Source organism: Notamacropus eugenii, chromosome 7 (assembly GCF_028372415.1).
Source record: "Notamacropus eugenii isolate mMacEug1 chromosome 7, mMacEug1.pri_v2, whole genome shotgun sequence".
In the NCBI taxonomy this organism is placed as follows: Eukaryota; Metazoa; Chordata; class Mammalia; order Diprotodontia; family Macropodidae; genus Notamacropus; species Notamacropus eugenii.
Window position 1 is genome coordinate 17,709,990 of NC_092878.1, and position 19,633 is coordinate 17,729,622.

Consider the following 19,633-nt stretch of genomic DNA (forward strand, 5'->3'; position numbering starts at 1 on the left):
CCTGAAGTCTTACTCTTCTACACAATTGTCGAGTTGACTTTTCTAAAGATCAGATCTGACTGTTTATTCCCTTATTCAGCAAACTCCAGTAGCTTTATATTATATCTAAAAGTGAATATAAGTTCCTTGCTTTAGCATTTAAAGCCCTTCAAGACCCAGTCTACCTTTTCAGACTTAATAAACGTTACACTTTTTTTCAAACACTGCAGTTTAGTCATACTGAGTTTGTTACTGTTCATCATACACCGTAATTCCACTTTTCTGTCTTCCCTGCCTAGCATTCACTCCCTCCTTACCCCTACCTCTTAGACTCTTTAGTTTCCTTCAAGACTCAGTCAAGTGCCACCTTCTATGTGAAATTTTTCTTGATTCTCCTTGCCACCTCAGTTCCTTCCATACTGCTTATCACACTATATTTATTTTGTAAGTCTGTCTGTTTATGTATCTCATCTCCCCCCAACAGATTATAAGGCCAGAGGCAGTTTCACTTTTCCCTTAGAACACCATCCTTGGCACATATCTGTCACTTAATAAATGCCTGATGATCATTATTGAATCTTGTCAGATGTTTGATCCATGGAGTTAAGTTTTGCTTTCCCTAGATTTTACCTAAAAGAAGGGATGATTTTGAGCACTTTAAAGGGTCGAAGGAAAGTAGAATGTGAAGATCTCTGATAGCATCTTTACAGGGCAAAGAGTTTAGGTCAAACCTCCTTCTCCCATGCAAAAAAGAGACTCAGAGAAAAAATGGGAAGGCACTCACCTTCAAACAATAATAGCCCACAACACACACAAAGGAGATGATGGTGTGGATGATGGCCAGAGCCCTCAGTGTTGGTGCCATGTACCCAGTGCTCTCCTGCAGGACAAAGAACACCATCCCTTCTTCCTCCTCCTCCTCTTCATTGAAGGGAGTCCACAGGTTGGAGTCCTCTGCATCATCCTCAAAGGGCTCCTCAGTTACCTAGTCCAAGATACCCCCACCACACAGACACAGACACAGACATATATACATACATACATACATACATACATACACACACACACACACACACGCACTCTTTTGAAAGATGCAAGGAGTCTATGGTCATTGGTCTTCCCAAGTAATTCCTTCTTCCCTTTGCATTGCCAACCAATGTTGTTACATAGTTGTAATAATGAATCAAAGTTGATTTCATATTAACATGTTAAAATCACTGAAAAAAACATAAATGTAGCAGACAATGTGAATTGTGCATTTGTTTAAAGATTGTAAGTCTGTACGAAAACTATGCTTGCTTCCAAAGAACTCGGGTGGAAAATTGTGAATGCCTTTTCCTGGGGTCAGCCTGAACATCCGGACCAATAAGAAAGAGACACTGTATGGAGGCCATGACATCATAGAGTCTTGGGTTGACATACAAAGCAGAATCATGGAGCTAAGTCAAATGCAGGTATATCAGGTGCAGTGGCTCCAAGAAATCAACACATAATTTTCACTTTGGAGAGGCTATACAGGTCCCATTTGACCATTTCTATAAAGATGCAGGGTAACGAGCCCCACACCAGAGAAGCACTTGTCTGTTACTGGCATAAGAATGGAAGCAGAAGAGCAATGTGGCGTAAGGAATATCCTGCTTCCCATACCCCATATTTTTTGGCACAGTTCTAGAAAAACTATCTTTAGAAAAAAGGATGAGACAGAAAACAAATGTATAAATATTGGCAAAAAAAAAGGTGATAAAATTATCTTTCTTTGCAGATGTTAGAATGGTTTACTTAGAAAACCCCAGAGAATCATCCATGAAACTAATTAAGATTATTAATAGCTTTAGTAAAGTAGAAAGTTACAAAATTAATCAATAAAAATAATCAGCATTTCTAAAAAAACAAGAGAAAGTGATGGGAAAAAAATCTATTCAAAATAACTACACAGGGTTTGTATAAGTACAGTTATGAAAAACTCATTATAGAAAATAATGGAAGAGGGGTGGAGCCAAGAAGGCAGAGTAACATCACACACTTCTAGAGCACTCCTGCCAAGCCCAGCCAAATACCTGTAAAAGTGGCTCTAAACAAATTCTGGAGCTGCATCCAAAGAGTGATGGAGTGAAGCAAAGCTCCTGCCTAAGATAGCCTGGAAGGTTGCCAGAAAGTGTCTATCATGCCACACTGGGAGCAGAGCACAGACAGGACCTGAGTAGCCATTGGGAAGATGAATCTCTTGCACCTATGGCGTTTTCCAGACTTCAAGACCCCAAAACACCAAGGACAAATTGGAAGGTCGGTGGAAAAAGCCTGTGGGACCAGTGCAGGAGAGTGGAGTGGTCTATTTCCAGCCCCAGGGCAGCTAGGCAGGGGAGAGGGTAGAGGAACCCTCAGCAGCCACAGCAGCAGCAGCGGCAGCTGCAGTCATTGTTTTGGGAGCTTCAGGCCCACAGACTGTGGGGGGGATCGAGAGGCTGACAGTATGCCCCTCACCCCCACTGGAAGCAGAGAACTACCTTGACAAAGAGCTCAGAAGTCAAGTAAATGGCTGGGGAAATGAGCAAAAACCAGGAAAAAGAATATGACTATACAGAATCTTGCTTTGGTGACAAGGAAGACCAAAGCATGCAAACAGAAAAAAACAAAGTCAAAGCTACTGCATCCAAAGCCTCTAAGAAAAATGTGAATTGATCTCAGGCCATGGAAGAGCTCAAAAAGGATTTTGAAAATCAAGTAAAAGAAGTAGAGCAAAACTTGGGAAGAGATATGAGAGTGATGCAAGAAATCATGGAAAACAAGTCAACTACTTGCTAAAGGAGACCCAAAAATGCTGAAGAAAATAACATTTTAAAAAACAGACTAACCCAAATGGCAAAAGAGATCCAAAAAGCCAATGAGGAGAAGAATTCCCTAAAAAACAGAATTGGCCAGATGGAAAAGGCGGTCCCAAAGTTCACTGAAGAAAATAATTCCTTAAAGATTAGAATGGAGCAGATGAAAGCTAATGACTTTATGAAAATTCAAGAAATTATAAAACAAAACCAAAGAAATGAAAAAAATAGCAGACAATGTGAAATATCTCAGTGGAAAAACAACTGACCTGGAAAATAGATCCTGGAGAGAAAATTTAAAAATTATGGGACTACCTGAAAGTCATGATCAAATAAAGAGCCTAGACATCATCTTTCATGAAATTATCAAGAAAAACTGCCCTGATAGAACCAGAGGGTAAAATAAATATTGAAAAAAATCTACTGATCACCTCCTGAAAGAGATCGAAAATGAAAAACTCCTAGGAATATTGTAGCCAAATTCCAGAGTTCCCAGGTCAGGGAGAAAATGTTGCAGGCAGCCAGAAAGAAACAATTTGAGTATTGTGGAAATACAATCAGGATAACACAAGATCTAGCAGCTTCTACATTAAGGGATTGCAGGGCTTGGAATATGATATTCCAGAAGTCAAAGGAGCTAAGATTAAAACTAAGAATCACCTACCCAGCAAAACTGAGTAGAATACTTCAGGGGAAAAATTGGTCTTTCAATGAAATAGAGGACTTTCAAGCACTCTTGATGAAAAGACCAGAGCTGAATAGAAAATTTGACTTTCAAACACCAGAATCAAGAGAAGAATGAAAAGGTAACCAGGAAAGAGAAATTATGAGGGACTTAACTCTTGAGACTTTTCTCAGTATTTGGGTAGTTGGAGGGATTATATCCATATAGACAGAGAGCACAGGGTGAGTTGAGTAGGAAGGGATGATATCTAAAAAAAATAAAATTAAGAGGTTAGAAAGGAATATTTTGGGAGGAGAAAGGGAGAAATGGAATGGGGCAAATTATCTCTCATAAAAGAGGCAAGAAAAAGCTTTTTCAATGGAGGGGAAAAGGGGGAAGGTGAGAGGAAAAAAGTGAAGCTTACTCTCATCACATTTGGCTTAAAGAGGAACTAACATTCACACTCAATTTGGTATGAAAATCTATCTTACACTACAGGAAAGTAGGGGAGAAGGGAAGTGTGGGGGGATGATGGGAGGGCAAATGGGAGGAGGGGATAATTAGAAGTAAATACTTTTAGGGAGGGACAAGGTTAAAAGAGTATAATAAATAGGGGCAGGATAGGATGGAGGGAATTATAGTTAGTCTTTCACAACATGATTTGTTTGGAAGTCTTTTGCATAACTACACATATATAACCTATATTGAATTGCTAGCCTCAGTGGGGATGTGTGGGGAGGGAGGAAGGGAGAGAAGCTGGAGCTCAAAGTTTTAAAAACAAATGTTAAAAATTGTTTCTACATGCAGCTGGGAAATAAGATATACAGGTAATGGGGTATAGAAATCTATCTTGCCCTACAAGAAAATAGAGGCAATGGGGATAAGGGAAGGGAGGGGTGTGATAGAAGGGAGGGAAGATTGGGGGAAGGGATAATCAGAATGCAAGGTGTCTTGGAGTAGGGAGAAAGGAGAAATGGGAAGAAAATTTGAAACTCAATCTTGTGGAAATGAATGTTGAAAACTAAAAATAAATAAATTAAAAAAAAGAAATAATGGAAGGCAATGAGAGATATCATTATAGTTAGATTGGGATGTACTGATATATAAAAATCTAAATTAAATTATTAATCTAAATTAATTTATATTTTGATGCCACAATAGTCAAAATACCAATATATTTCCTTATAAGACCAAATAAATTGATAGTACAAAACATCTAGAATATAAAGGAAAATTTTTGAAAAAACAGGAATGAAAAGAGAAGGATGTAACATTGATCATTTAAACTATTTGATACTCATTAAAAAATAGAAAAGTAGATAAGTGGAACAGATGAGATAACCTAAGCAGTAATTAGCTATAATTGAGGGCAAAGTCCAGTACTTCTAGGAACAAACATGGTGGAAAGGTGACTATTAGATAACAATTATGACAGCTGGAAAGTTTGGGGAGAATTTAGGTTTAAGTCACCATCTAACATGATTACAAAAGTTTCCAAATAGATATGGGATCGATATAAAAAAGATATTTTTGTAAAACTAAAGAAAAAAAGACTGAAGATTTCATAAAATGTTTAGGGTAAACATTCTTAAAAAAATTAAAGGGGTGATCCTAAAAAATGGACAATTTTGATTGCATAAAATGAATAAGCTTCTGCACGCATTGATGCAGATGGTATAAGAAGAGAAACAATGAACTGGGTAAAAATCTTTGCATCACATATCTCTAATAAAAGTCTGATGTAAGCAACTGACAAAATAGATAAGATCAAGGACTATTCTAGTATAGGTAAATGTATTCAACGGATATTGAATTTTTAAAAAAACTGATGCTAATAAAAACCAACTCCAACCTTTCCTCTTGTATTCTTCAAGGTAGCAAAGATGATAAAAAGAACAGGAAAAAGTCAACTTCTGAGGTGCTGTGGGAAGTCAAATACTATGGTGGAGCTAAGATTGGCCCAATCATTATGGAAAACAATTTGGAATTCTATGAGAAAAGTCATTAAACTATTAGCACCCTTTGACCAAATTAACTTACTACTGGGCACATATCTCAAGAGATTAAAAAAAAAAAAACAGAAGCGCTTTTTCCGGTAGCAAAGAAAAAAAAAGACTAATAAACAAAGTAGGAACCACTGATTATGAAATAGCTGAATAAATTGTGATATATGATTATAATGAAATATTGTTGTGCCATTAGAAATGAAGAATTCAGAGGAATGTGGAAAGACTAATGCAGAGCAAAGTCAAAGCAGAATAATACACATAATAACTACATTTATACCGATGAAAATAACAGAGAACAAAATTACTTTTAACTGTAATGACCAGTCTTAGTCAGGAACAGATGAAGAAATACCTCTTTCCTTCTGGAAGAGAGGTGGGAGAATACAGTTACAGAATGGTGCATACACTATCCAACATAGTTAGTTTGTCCATTGGTATTACTTTACTTATTTCAGAGAAGGATTCCAATGAAAATTTATATCAGAAAATGAATGTATGGTATAAAAACAAATAGCATCAATAAAATTGAAATAAACTGAAAGGGACGGGAAGGGAGTAAACTGCCTGTGTATATTCCACAAATGAGCTACCATAGAGAATTATGAAAACATAAGAAGAATGTTAATCGAGAAACCTGAAGTTCACAGGAGACACAATCTAAGAAAGAAACTGGCAATAAAACTAAAAATGCCTGCACACAAATATGCAAAGTATGACTGATGGAAAAAATGAACCAGAGATCCCAAGAGCCGGTAAGAGAGGACGAATACAAAAACATGGAACAATCCTGTAAGAATAATATAAAAAATGCCAAAGCTCAAAATGAGCTGAAACTGGAGAAAAAAGTGAAGGCTAATAAAAAAGGACTTTATTTTTGCTATTTGGGGGAAAAGAAGGTCAAAAACGATACAACTACTAACTGGGTGGATGGGATAAAGACATTTTGCCTTTGTTTTCCCCACCAATGAGAATGATCTTTGGATTGGAAAATAAAATAAATACGGGGAAAAAGGAGTTAATATCCAAGATAATTAAGAAGATGGCAAGAACATTTTTGAGCAGTCAGGTGGAACAGTGGAGAGAGTGCTGAGCCTGGATTCAGAAAGACTCATCGTTGTAAATTCAAATCTGTCCTCAGTTACTAGCTGGGGGACTTTGGGCAAGTCATTTAACCCTGTTTGCTTCAGTTTCCTGATCTGTAAAATGAGCTGGAGATGAAAATGGCAATTCACTCCAGTAATCTTCCAAGAAAACCCCAAATGGGGTCATGAAGAGTTGGACCTAACTGAAAACAACTGAACAGAAAGATAGCACTTAACTGCTTTAGATGATGTCATTCTGCTCAAATGAATTACATCTTTCATTATAGAAGTAGTGGCAAATATGACTACTGTGCTATAGTTAGTGTCCTTAGAATAAAATCATGGAGAAAGTCAAATGTCTCAATTTTTTTAAAAAGAGAAGAGAATGAGGTCTGAAGACGATAAGCTGGTGAACTTGACTTGATTTTTGGGTAACATTCTAGAACATTATTAACAAGCTAGTGAACATAAATAAATAGAAATCATTAAAAGCTAATATGGCTTCATCAGGAACAGAACGTACAAGACTATCTTCATTCCTTTTGTTGGCAAAGTTACTAAACTTGTGTATCAGGAGCATGTGATAGTTTTTGGTTTGTTTGGTTTTTTTGAGACTGAGTTTCCCTATCTTTCCTTGGCTGGAAGTACAGGAGCCTCTCGGGTTTAACCTCATTACTGATCTACTGATTGGCACAGTTTCTCACCTGGGCCAGTTCAACCTCTCCTGAGGAAGCCTCATGGCCCCTGATCCCAAGGGCTCAGCATCTGGGTGAAGGACTTAATATGGACACTTGATTTGGCTATACTCAACTGGGTTGGCCCCTTGCAGCTCAAACCTTCTGAACTCAAGTAATCCCACAGCTTCAGCCTCCTCAGAGGTAGGGATTGTAGGCATGTACTACCCTTCTTGGATTAAGGGAATGCTACAGAAACAAGTTTTTGTGATGGATCTGATAGTGTCTCATGCTGTTCTTAAAAATGATAGAGATGTGGGCTAGATCATAGTACAGTTAGATTAATTCGCAATTTGTTGAACTGCCAGATCCATAGAGTAATCAATAGTTTGAAAGAGGTCTTCAGGGAAGTTCCAGAGAATTTGTGCTTGACTCTCAGACATATCAGGCATTCATGCCTTGGATAAATGAATCCATGATATGCTTATCAGGTTTTCAGGTGAATCAAATTTGGGAAGAAAAGAAAGCATTCCCTGAGTCAGGATTTAAAATATCTAGACAGGCTAAAACAATGGGCTAAATCAAATAAAATGAAATTAATTTTAAAAAAAACAGTTTTAAGCTTCATTCCAAAATCAATGTCATAAGTCCAACATTTAGGGAGCTTCAGATAGATAGAAATTCATTTGAAAAAAAGATCTGGAGTTTTACTAGATGTAACTTCAATCAGAGTAAACACTGTGGTACAATATCCAAGGAAATCAATGCTGTCTCAGGCTGCATTAGGACAGGTAAAGATTCGAGGACTGAAGAGGTGATAGTTGTGCTCTGTTGTAGGCACCACATTTCAGTAAGCACACATTGATAAGTTAGAGGGCATTCAAAAGGAGGGCAACCAAGGCTGTCAAGGCCTCAAATTCATGTCATTTGAAGATCAGCTGATAGAGCTGGGGATATTAAGCTTGGAGAAGAGAACATGTAGGGAGATACTGTATCTGTCTCTTGCATGTAAAGGGCTATCAAATGGAAGAAGGATTACACTTATTTTTCTTGGCCATGGAAGGCAATGGAGCAGAGCAATGGACTGAAGCTGGAAAAGAGGCACATTGAGACTTAATGTGAAGAAAAAACTCCCACTAGTTAGGTATAATTAAGAAGTAGTGGGCTCTGAAGACCCTACTTGAGGTTTTCAAGCAAGACTGGAAGCCTACTGATTAGACATGTTATGGAAGGGGTTCTTTTACAGAGATGCATTTGATGTGATGGTCAGTTAGACCTTCCATTTTCAACGTCTATGGATCTTTAGAACCAAGTGTCAGATTCTTTGGCAAATGACACATTTTTTTAAGAGCTGGAAGCTTTTCAAGTGGTATAGGGCCTGGAGAAAGGTCCCTGGCATGTCTTTATGTACTCAGTGAACATAGAGCAAATAAATAACCGCTCACTGACCAAAGGATGCTTTACCTTGTAGAAGAGCAGGATGAAGTTGATGGCAAAGGCCACAAACAGAGCAAGAAATCTCAGATTGTAGAAATTCCTGGCTAAGTAATGCTGGAAAGAAAAGAAAATATATATGAGAACAAGGGTGGGAGCGGGGGGGAAGGTGAGGAGACATTTTGTTTCTTTCTCATCTCTTCTATACACTCTTTTTCTTTATTAAGGTTATTTTAAAAATCTCACTAGGTTAAAACCTTCACTTGTCTAGTCACACCTGCATTGGTTATCACTCTTCTAGAATTATCCTGGCCTTCCTATCCTATCCCAGCCAGAAAGTGATTTTAGACACTGTGTTTGAAGAAACCCTGCTCTGGACTAGCCCTTTTACAGGGAAGCTAAGTGTCCAAGGCTTCTGGCAGAGAGTGGGTAAACATTCTACTATAAAGTGGTCATTGCTAATAATGGTTAAAGAGAAAAAGTTGGGAACACTTTGCTTATGAATGAATAATTCTTACTCATGAGATGAAGGCTGGAGCTGCTAGCCAGAGAAGCTGTTTCCCAGGCCCCAGCTCTTCTCCCACTGGCAGTTTTGGTTGCCAGAACCCCCACCTCTCTTGTTCCTCTCCAGTTTAAACCCTGGCAGCATTCCCCATCAGGAGTTGTCAGAACTGGTGTGGAATGGTACTAGCTCAGAGCCAAAGAAATCCCTATTTCCTTTAGGGTAAGCAGAGAAAATGTGCTCCCTCAAACCTCCAGTCAGAGCTCAAAAGCACTTTCTCATCATTACAATTTTATGAAGGTTAGTTGAATTGTAGAGAACTTTATAGATCAGATATATTTCAGATAACCTGATATTAATAGGCTAGTGTAAGGGTGGGGATCTTGAGGCCTCAAGGCCACATGTGGCCCTCTAGGTCCTCAAGTTCAGCCTTTGACTGAATCCAAACCCCAAACCTTCACGACATTTCTGTATAACAAAATGCATTATTCTGAGTGACAGTTTCCAAATGAAACACAACCCACAAGGGGTTTCTTTCTATCTATTAAGGTTTCCCAAATACGTAGGAAAGCATTATATATGTAAGGACTTCCTGTCCTCCTGGAGAGAAATTAAGCCAAAAAAGGCATGGAATTTCAAAGACAAAATCAATCAACAACAACCGCTTATTATTAAATGAGTATTACGCCAGACATGGAAGATAGCTGCTGGCTACTCTTCCCTTTTCTTGCCTTTCTTCATTCCCCAGTGCAAAAAAGGAAAGAGAGAAAATGGGAGGAACCAAAAGAGAATGAATGCGTATAGAAGGAAGAAAAGGTGACCCACTGGTGACCATGAGGTAGAGGGTGAGCGCTTCACACCCTGAGGAATGAGGAGTGCGTGTTGGCTGAAGTGCTCACCAACATTCTGGTCTGATAGATTTCTAGACCTTTGAAGAAGTTGGCCATGAAAGCTTCTGGTCTCTCTTCCTTTTGGCCATGACGTCGCTTCTTGTTGGTCTTTCCCCCGCCCAGATTTTCTTCTTGCTCCTCCTCCTTGACTTTGTCCTGCTTTTCTCCATCTTCCACACTATAAAGGGATAATAAGAAACCCACTTCGCTCAGATTAACTCGGAATGTCAGACTCCAAGGTCACAAATGAGAGAAAGAGTACACAGAAGGAGAATTTAGGTTCAGTAGGAAGGAGACACATAAGGTCCTGAAGGACAAAAACTCTTTTTGATACAGCTCTTTATCCCACACAGCCCCACCCACAGTAGGTGCTCAATAAATGTTCATTGAATGAATGATGAATGAGTGGTGGGGGACACTTTGGTATATACCTTATTATTTACTCTTGTGGTTTTAGATGGTTCTTCATCTGTGCAGTTATGCTGAAGTTATATGACCTGTTCTTAAGGATACTGGCTCAAAAATAATCATTTTTTAAGATTTCAAGTTGTCATGTATTATATACTTCATCCTTTTTTAAATCCCTTCTCGCATTTACTTTGTACTTAATCTGTATTTGGTTCTCTCAAACAGCTTTCTAAAGTTGCTAAGTGCTGCGCACAAGGTGCATTCTTGGGTTAAACCACAGGGAATGAGAAGTTAAGGCCTTTACACTCCGTGCAATATGATGATTCCAAATGATACAGAGGAAAGTGTGTCCTGGGTTTGAATATTTACTTTCCTGCAGCACCATAATAGCACCAATAGCCACAGTGAGATTAATTTAGGTGCATTAGAAGCTTCTCAAGTCTGATTTGCAAAGCTCTTATTGAAGGAGGGGGAAGAAGTTATCTAAATATTAAGGGAGAGAAAGGTAAGAAGATATTGTAGGAAGGGGGAGGGGTGTGTGTGTTAAACCAGCTAGGAAGATAAAAGAGGAGGTTGTGGAACAGGAGGAAATGATCAAGAAGAGATGAAAGCCAGAGAGATCTTCAGTCTAAAGAAAAATACTAGTTGATTTTTCGCCACTGAGGTTTGGATGTGGAATGAATTTCTTGGCTATTAGCCATGGCAACAGAACAGGAAACACCAAGAAGACATCAACCAGAACTCACTCTGCCTTCTCAGATTCGACTTTTCCTTCTCTTTCACTTTCAGTTTTCATTTCTGCTGCCTAGAGAAAAAGGAACAGTCAAACAGGATACCTTACTTTCTCCTTTGCTCTGGTTGGCTGGTTTTCCATACAAGTAGGAATGTTATATTAATAGTAATAATAACAATTGTTTACATATAAGTAAAGTCTATATGACTTATGAAGCACTTAACATGGGAGTATCACAAAGGGGAAAATTAATCATTTTCCTCTGATGAAGATGTGTTAACATCCTGAAAGCTTAAGTCAATTATGGTAATCGTGGCTTTTTAAAAGGGAGGCATCTTCTAAGTCACTGCAGATGTACTATCTCATATCAACAAGACTCGTTTTATGTCTTGCTTGTCTGTCTCAACTTTGGCATTCAATGAGAACTAAATGTGGATTCCCAGCACAGGTATGGAGGGTGGGATAGGGTTAGGGAATACAAGGTATGCACCATAGACCATGGTGTGTGATGAGAGCTCTCTGGTCAGTGGGAACTCCCTATGTTTTAGGTTCCCAGGGTTTCAGTATTCCAAGACCAGTGCAATCTAAAACATGGTTGATTTATCTAACTACTGACTTTAGTAAGGACAGTTTGCAGCAGCTTCCAGGATATATTAGCACTTCTGGGGATGAAGAAAGGTAAGAGAAATGAGTTATGCTTACCTGTGCTTTCCTTTTCTTCTGAACTGTGCTCTCTAACGTGGGGGGCCCATCATTTCCAATGATCTCAGAAAGATCCCCAAGGCCAGGGTCAGGACCATGCTTTGTGCCACCCTCCTTCTTCGGGTGGAGCCCGAAGAGATCTGACATGATGTCTGCCTCTCCCTTCTCCCCCTTTACAAAGTGCACGAGGTCAGCTGTGATGCTCTGCTCAGCTGCTTCTGCCCTTTCGGCTTCTATAACATCATCGTGGATGCCAAACTGTGTAGGGTCAGGCATGTCGCCAAGGAGCTTGGTCACTCTGATGTTCTTTGCCCCTTCTACCAAGCCACCCCCAAATACAGTGTTCCAGAGGATCTGAAAGATTCCACACACGATGGTGAAGAACAATTGGAACAACCCCACAAAAAACATCCAGAAGAAAGAGAAAAACACTTTCACCAGTTCCTTGACAGTCATTTTCTTCACCTTCCTGTACTGCTTCTTGAGGTTTCTCAGACTGGCCATTTTCAGAAAACTGGACACATTTTTCTTCACTGAGACACAGGCTGTGGCAAATGCAGAAGCAGACTCCAAAGATCTGTTTTCTTCTTCATCCTCCTCAGCTTCTGCTACACAGGAAAACTCTTCTTCATCGTCCTCCTCTTCGGGCCTTTCAGCTGAGTCAGATTCAGAGATTTGAGAGGCCAGCTGCATTTCAAAGATTGTGTCTTCACAGAAGTTTACAAATAACTCCATCTTTTCCTGTTCCCCACCTTCATTGACAACATCAAAGATAAACTGCCGTTTAGATTCTTTAACCTGGGGTTTCTCCCACTGTGTTCGGCTAGATTCACTGATCTCAAAGTAAACACGTTCAATTTTCTTGGCTCCACCCATTATCTCAATGCGCCCCAGATATGGTTCAAAGTAATTCAGGACACTTTCAGCTGGATCCAGCAAACACTGTAGGCGGGAATCATTGGGCATATGTTCCGAAAGGTTGGTTAGTAACACAGCCACATTAAACCCAATGTCCTTGGCTGGCTCATGGAACCTGTCCACAAAATCAATGTAATTAAACATTTCGTTCTCATCAGCCTCTGCACAGGAGAGGAGGAACTCGATCTCTGACTGTGGATACTGTTTCTGCCCTTCCATGGCTTTCTGGAATTCTTTCTTGGAGATAATTCCTTTCCCATCTGGGTCATATTCTTTGAAGGCATCTGAATTGGTCAAGTCCTTCAGTTTCAGGAACATGTCAAAGAATTTCAAGATCATTTCTACATTGGTAGAGGACTCCACAAGGGTGTCAACCATCTGTTTGCCAATGGTTCCATTTACAACATTCCCTGTGAGGCAAGATAAGCAGATACACACATGTACATATACTTGAATCATAATAGAACTGACCAGGTAAAAATAACTATTCACATTCATATGATACTATGTTTTCCTTACACTGAAATTTAAAAATCAGCTCTCCTAAGTCAGTATAAGCCATCTCCAACAAAACACTGTTTCTTTCCAACGTGCTACATTGTCCCTCTTTCCAGGAAACTTGGAGGCCAAATGAGTAAATTACTTGATTGTACACTAAGCGGTATGCTGGGAGTAAGACATGGAAATATGAGGGGGTAAATCAAAGCCAGAATAGATGTTCCACCAAGAAACAAAGAAAAAATAAATGAATTGGAGTATGCCAGGCCCTCTCCTTTGACATAATGCCAAAACAACTGTATCAGAGAAGTACAGAGGGATAAGTGATACTGTTACCATCCTCTTGAAGCCAAAGACAATTCCCTGTTAGATGGCATGGATACAAAGTTTACTGCAGTCTAGATGAAAACAAATGAGAAAGGAGAGGGAACAAAGGTTTCTGTTTTTTTTTCTGTAGATGTTTACGTATTTCCTATTGGCAGAAATCAGTTGGCTGTAGTCTTCTTTCCCTTTCTCCCTTTCCCTCTACTTATTTATCCCTTCCCACTCATTTTCCTGATATTATGTCTTTCCAATATATGTTATTAAGCTTGATTTGAAAGACTTGACAGGAGAAAAATCTGAAAGAACAATGAGATTAGTGCAGTCATTCAACCAAGAAAAGAAGAAGCTGTGAGTTTATAATTATGCCAAACAGCCTCACCTTCCAAGAGGGACAGCAGCATCACCACCATGTCTTGTAAGAGATCTAAGAGTTCTTTCAGCAACTTGATCTGACTGGAATCCTAGAACAATAGGGGACACCCATACATTAAGTGATGTCTTAACACAAGAGAGAGCAGGGAGCAAGCATACTATGTTTTGGGGAAACTGGCCGAAGGCTACCTAGGCCTCCAGGAACAAACTAGTATTAGCGGGGATAAAGCATCATTTGACACAGTATGGTGAAACCTATTAGAGCACAGCCCATTTAAACAGATCAGAATATGGACATCATACAAATGGCTTCCTGCCTTCCCTTTTTCAAAGATAGCAAAGTTCATGTAAAATGTTAAGCCAATCTAAAAGAACATTCCAATACCTGAGGAACGCCACTGGCATTCTCTTGCAAAATTTACAACCCCTATGAGTTACAAATTCTCCCCAATTCTTCCACTTTCAATCCATGAAATGATGTATCACCAGTTGTCCAAATATAGACCATGTCTCTTCCTAACTCCATCTTCCCAATGTCTCATCCCCATTCACCTCAACCCTTTTCCTCTCATGTCTTGCTCTAGCTCTACCTGCCCTTTCCACTGTGGCATTTGGAACTCCCATTACATAGTTCATGAAATTCCCTTCCTTTTATCAACCTGAGCTCAGAGATCTTTCTCTCCCTGCGTCCCCCCCCACTGAACAAAGCAACCCTAATCATCTTTTCCAGAAGTCTCACACCAATTCCCAATATTGTTCCTAGGCAGGGTGTCAGAATACTCCTTACTCCTCACTGCTGAGGCCCTCTCCAGTTGGCCTGATCTCTATCTTGCCACTGGGCTGAGATGGCTCCACAGGAGAAGGTAAGGCTGGTGACTTTGCACAGGCCTCCCTCACTTAAATTCAATTTGCTTGCATGTGGCAAAGTTGTGGCCCCCTTCAAGAAGGAAGGGCAAACAACAACTTCTCACGGCTACTTAAAAACCTTCTGATCTTTTGAGGTTCACTCCATTCAAGTTTATCACCAATTTGTTGATCGCAATTAGAGGAGCAGTTTATATATCAGCCCTCAATGGAGGGCATTCTTCACCCTTCCTTAAGGAGATTAGCACTTGGGCTCACAGACTTCCTCTCCATTTCAACTCATGCCCTTATTCTTTTGGTTTCTTTGGTTTCTTATTCAGCTGTGTCTGACTCTTCATGACCCCATTTGGGGTGTTCTTGGCAGATATTGGAGTGGTTTGCCATTTCTTTCTCCAGCTCATTTTACAGATGAGGAAACTGGGGCAAACCACATTAAGTGACTTGCCCAATTACACAGCTAGTAAGTGTCTAAGGGGCACATCTGAACTCAGTTCTCCCTGACTCTAGGCCCTGCACTCTATCCACTGCTCCATCTAGCTGCCCTGCCTTTGTTCTAGGGGACTTCAGTGTATATGTTAACATAGCCTCAAACTCTGCAACCTTCAAATTTCTTTACCTCTTCAACTCCTCTGACTTCTTCCTCCATCCCACATAGTGACCCACAGGGATGGTCGTACCTTGATCTTGCCAGCATCCATAATTAACTTTCCTTCAAGAAGCAAAAGCTAAAATCCTTTTATCTTTTCATATACTTATATCACTCTCTATATGCCTCAACCCTCCCATGAGTGTTCTTTGTCCTCACTAAACCCTCTTCTCTTTTACCACTACCTTTACTTTCCTCCTAGTCTCAATTCTATAGATGTCATCCTCTGCTCTTGAGGCCCTTGTTCAAGTCCACATGCTTGAACAGGACCGGAGGAAATCATAAAACAGAATGGACTGTGTGCACTGCTCATTTCTGTTATCCAGTCTCAACTAAGTGCTCAACATAGTAAGACAGTCCTTTTACTCTTCTCTAATGGGCATTCTATCCCATTTGCCACAGAGACTGTTCTAAACCTTCTCTTCTTTCCTTAAGCTTACCATACTATTTCCTCCTCACGCCTTCTTAGCTGAGAACTGTACCTCATACTGTATGAGAAAATAAAGACCACTTGCCATAAGCTCCCTCTTCTTCCCATTTCTCACCTCAAAATTCTTTGACATCTCATTCTCTCCTTTATTTCAGTCTCTGAAGAGCTGACCATTTATTTAAGACCAACCCCTCTAATATACTCTTTATCCCATCCCTCCTATATTATCCAGCAGACAGATAATCCCATTATAATCGTTCCCTCCCTTTAATTTTTAATTCCTTCTCCATACATACTTTATAAACTCCAGTGGCTCCCTATTACCTCCAGGACCAAATATAAAATCATTTGTTTGGCTTTAAAAGCCTTTCATAACCTGCAGTCCTCCCTGTGTTTCCAGTCCTCTTACACATTATATTTAAGTACTCTCAAATCCAGTGACTGGCCTCTTTGCTGTTCCTTGAACATGATACTCCATCTCTCAGCTCAGGGTATTTTCAGTAGCTTTCCCTCACGCCTCGTATTCTCTCTCCTCATTCTCACATCTTGGCTGCCAGATGTTCCAGTACTAGCCACAATCCTACCTTCTACTAAAGGACTCCCAGATTCCCCTTAATGTTAGAGCCTGCCTTCTTGGGTTATTTCAGATTTATCCTGCAACAAGTCTTGTTTGTATAATTATTTAGGGCAGCCAGACGGTGCAGTGGATAAAGTGCTGGGCCTACAGTCAGGAAGACTCATCTTTCTGAGTTCAAATCTGGCTTCAGACACTCAAATAGCTGTGTGACCCTAGGCAAGTCACTCAACCCTGTTTGCCTCAGTTTCCTCATCTGTAAAATGAACTAGAGAAGGAAATAAAAAACCACTCCAGTATCTTGGTCAAGAAAACCCAAAATGGGGTCATGAAGAGTCCGCCATGACTGAAAAATGACTAAACAACAACGACAACAAGTTATCTTCTCCATCGGACTCTGACCTTGAAACGGACTATTTTTTACCTTTCTTTGTATCCCCAGTACTTAGCATAGGGTCTGGCCTTCAACAGGTGATGAAAATGTTTCATTGATTGCTAAGAGTTCTATTTTTTCTCTGACAAAGAAATTATTTACTTTATTAGGAGAATATACCTCTGAAATATGTGAAATGTCTCCTGGACTACATTTTCTTCTAATACGTTTCCCTTCAGGCCATTTGTTGGGCCCTGTGCTGCTTATCTTACGGGTGCCTGTACCTGAGAGAGTTTCATCTGCATGTTTGCAAACACGTGAAGGAAGCCAACAACCGCATCCCACAATCTGCTATGAGCCAGGCTCTGCTGATTTCCAATGCAAGGGCCCTATGGAGACAAAAACAGCTGTCATGTAAGAGTCAAGTCATATTCCAAATGCTAATTTTCTGCCTATAAAAACCTCAAAGAAGGGACACTTGTCTCCTGTTAAGTTTATTATTCAATAATTTAAAATCATTTTTCATGGCTTAGACAATTTTTCCTCAAGTATATCATGATATTTTCTGATCATAGAATCGTTTGTGTAAGAGAAACCACCAAGGTTTTGATGTGCTGCTAGACACTCGCCTCTGTGCTCATCCCCTAGATTGGTCCTGCTGCCCAGAATGCCCTCTTTTCTCATCTTGATCCCATCCTTCTTCATATAAAACTCAACTCAAAGTCTGCCTCCTTAATGACGACTTCACTGTCCATTTTGGTTCTCAGGGACCTCTCTCTTCTCTGAATTAAAACCAACAAATATTCGTTGTTTATGACACTGATTTAGAACTTGATTCTAGACGGATTTCGTCTTGTTTACTGGTCGTCATCTTTGCACACATCTCCTCTACTTGACTTGAAGGCAGGGATATTATACTGATTTATATTTTTCACAAAGCCTAACAAAATTCTACACACATGGTTTGTGCTCTGTAATTATTTATTGAATGAGTGGCACTGATGATAAGTGTTCCTCTAAGACATCACTTGGTAGGGATAATTAGGTTTGAAGGCAATTTTGCTTTCAGAACAGCTTGTTTGATATGTAACACAGATGTATTAAAAACCTACTTAAAAAATGCCTAAATACCAAATAAGACCAGATTGAAAGTACTCTACATTTGTACATTTCTCTAGGCTTCTTTAGGAAATGTCATTTTCTCTACACGTGGCATGATTCTCTAGGCACTAAATCCAAAATCTGCATTATAAGTTTTAATGTTTTCTACATGTAATTTATATGCTTCAAAAGAACCATCTAGAGCCCATCTTTTATAAATTCAAAGGGTCTTAAGCATTTTTGTTTGAATCTGAAGATTCTGGGCAACAGTCTTAAGATTTAAAGGATTTTTTTTACCCTGAGTGAGAACTAGAAGGACCAGAATGGCTCACTGGCTTGCCCTAAGACAGAGTGAGGCAGTAAGACGATCCAGGCCTTGGATCACTTAATGTTTTATTCTGGATATCCCATGTTTATACATTTGTGACACAGGGAGAGCAACATGTTTCTAAGCATGGGCTCAGGAACATGTTACCTGGATGTATTCTGTAAGGGAATTGAAGATCTGTTTGGTCACAGCCAAAGCTTTGGAGAAGTTTCGCTGTCCAGATTCATCAATGACGTCCTTCCCTGAGTAGTACCAATAGAAGTCACTGATTGACTCCTACAAACAAACAAGATAAATTGATTTTTTTTTCAGCCAAATTAAGTGTAACAGAACGGTGCAGGGGAATTTCTTATCTTCATATTTCTGTTCAGCTCTGGCACTACCTTGGGACTCCATGAAAAAGCGCAGTCTCCAGAGACCCAACATCTCTCCAGCCTAAATGCCCCTCTGTAAGAGACCACAGAGAGCTGGCCAGAGCTAAGTGGCCATCAGCAGCTGGTCTTAGAGACCAATGGGTCATAATGAAAAATGCAAGGTAAGGATCCGGAAGGATTGCTTTGTCATTTTCCCTAGGTCATTTTATTATTTGTGCCTTTTTTGGTTTTTAGGAGATTTTCCTTAGACATAGTCAACTCCATGACCTTCACTAAAATTCTTTATGTACATTTTATCTCCAAACTCCATTCACCTGTCTGTCCTCTAATAGAATTTTTTCCCCCTCACTCTTCCTTAAACCTTCTCGGCCCCCCCCCCCCCCCCATTATTTTACAGCTGCTGTTCATTAAGGCTGGATCAATATGAGTGCAGAGAGATGAAGAATGGGAAAGCACTAAACCTCTGTATGTGTAATGGATAACACGGGCTTTGGTCTCCTCCTAAAATATATACTTAAGAAGTCTGAATCACCTGGAATATTGCCTCAGTCTCCCGATTCCCTACACCTGTGGAGCTAGAGACTGAAAGTTGCCTTTTAAATAAGTTTCTAATGAGTCCTGACCTATCTCTGGTATCTTAATGTTTCAACCTCAGCCTCAGCTTCTGGGGGAAATGGCTACAAACTCCAGCGCTGTTGCCGAGAATCTCTGCTTACCTGAAGGCGCAGGAGGTAGTCCACAGTGCTGATGATGATATTCACAGTGGTGGTGTTGCCCATTTGAGTGCGAAGGAAGTTCTGAAAGTCTGAAAGAACCATCCCTGGGAATGAATGCTGCCTCCCTCTGGTTACTGTTATCCTTACCTAGCTGAGCTAAGTGAAAATATATTATTACCTACATAATCTTAAAGGCAGTGACATTTTTAAAAAAAGACA

General features: G+C 39.8%; 1 protein-coding gene across 7 annotated transcripts in view; it reads right to left on the bottom strand.

Annotated features, from left to right (window-relative positions):
- RYR3 (ryanodine receptor 3) overlaps positions 1–19,633 on the bottom strand; it is a 750,252-nt gene that overhangs the window by 25,119 nt on the left and 705,500 nt on the right. For 6 of the 7 annotated variants that reach the window (XM_072625274.1, XM_072625277.1, XM_072625272.1 and 3 more), the window contains 9 exons: positions 19,415–19,503; positions 18,472–18,600; positions 17,180–17,284; positions 14,016–14,097; positions 11,897–13,224; positions 11,208–11,266; positions 10,063–10,231; positions 8,692–8,778; positions 764–964 (listed from right to left, as the gene is read on the bottom strand). In XM_072625274.1, coding sequence (XP_072481375.1) covers positions 764–964; positions 8,692–8,778; positions 10,063–10,231; positions 11,208–11,266; positions 11,897–13,224; positions 14,016–14,097; positions 17,180–17,284; positions 18,472–18,600; positions 19,415–19,503 — 2,249 coding nt within the window. The remainder of the gene's footprint in view (positions 1–763; positions 965–8,691; positions 8,779–10,062; positions 10,232–11,207; positions 11,267–11,896; positions 13,225–14,015; positions 14,098–17,179; positions 17,285–18,471; positions 18,601–19,414; positions 19,504–19,633) is intronic. The other variant, XM_072625275.1, reaches the window with a different exon arrangement.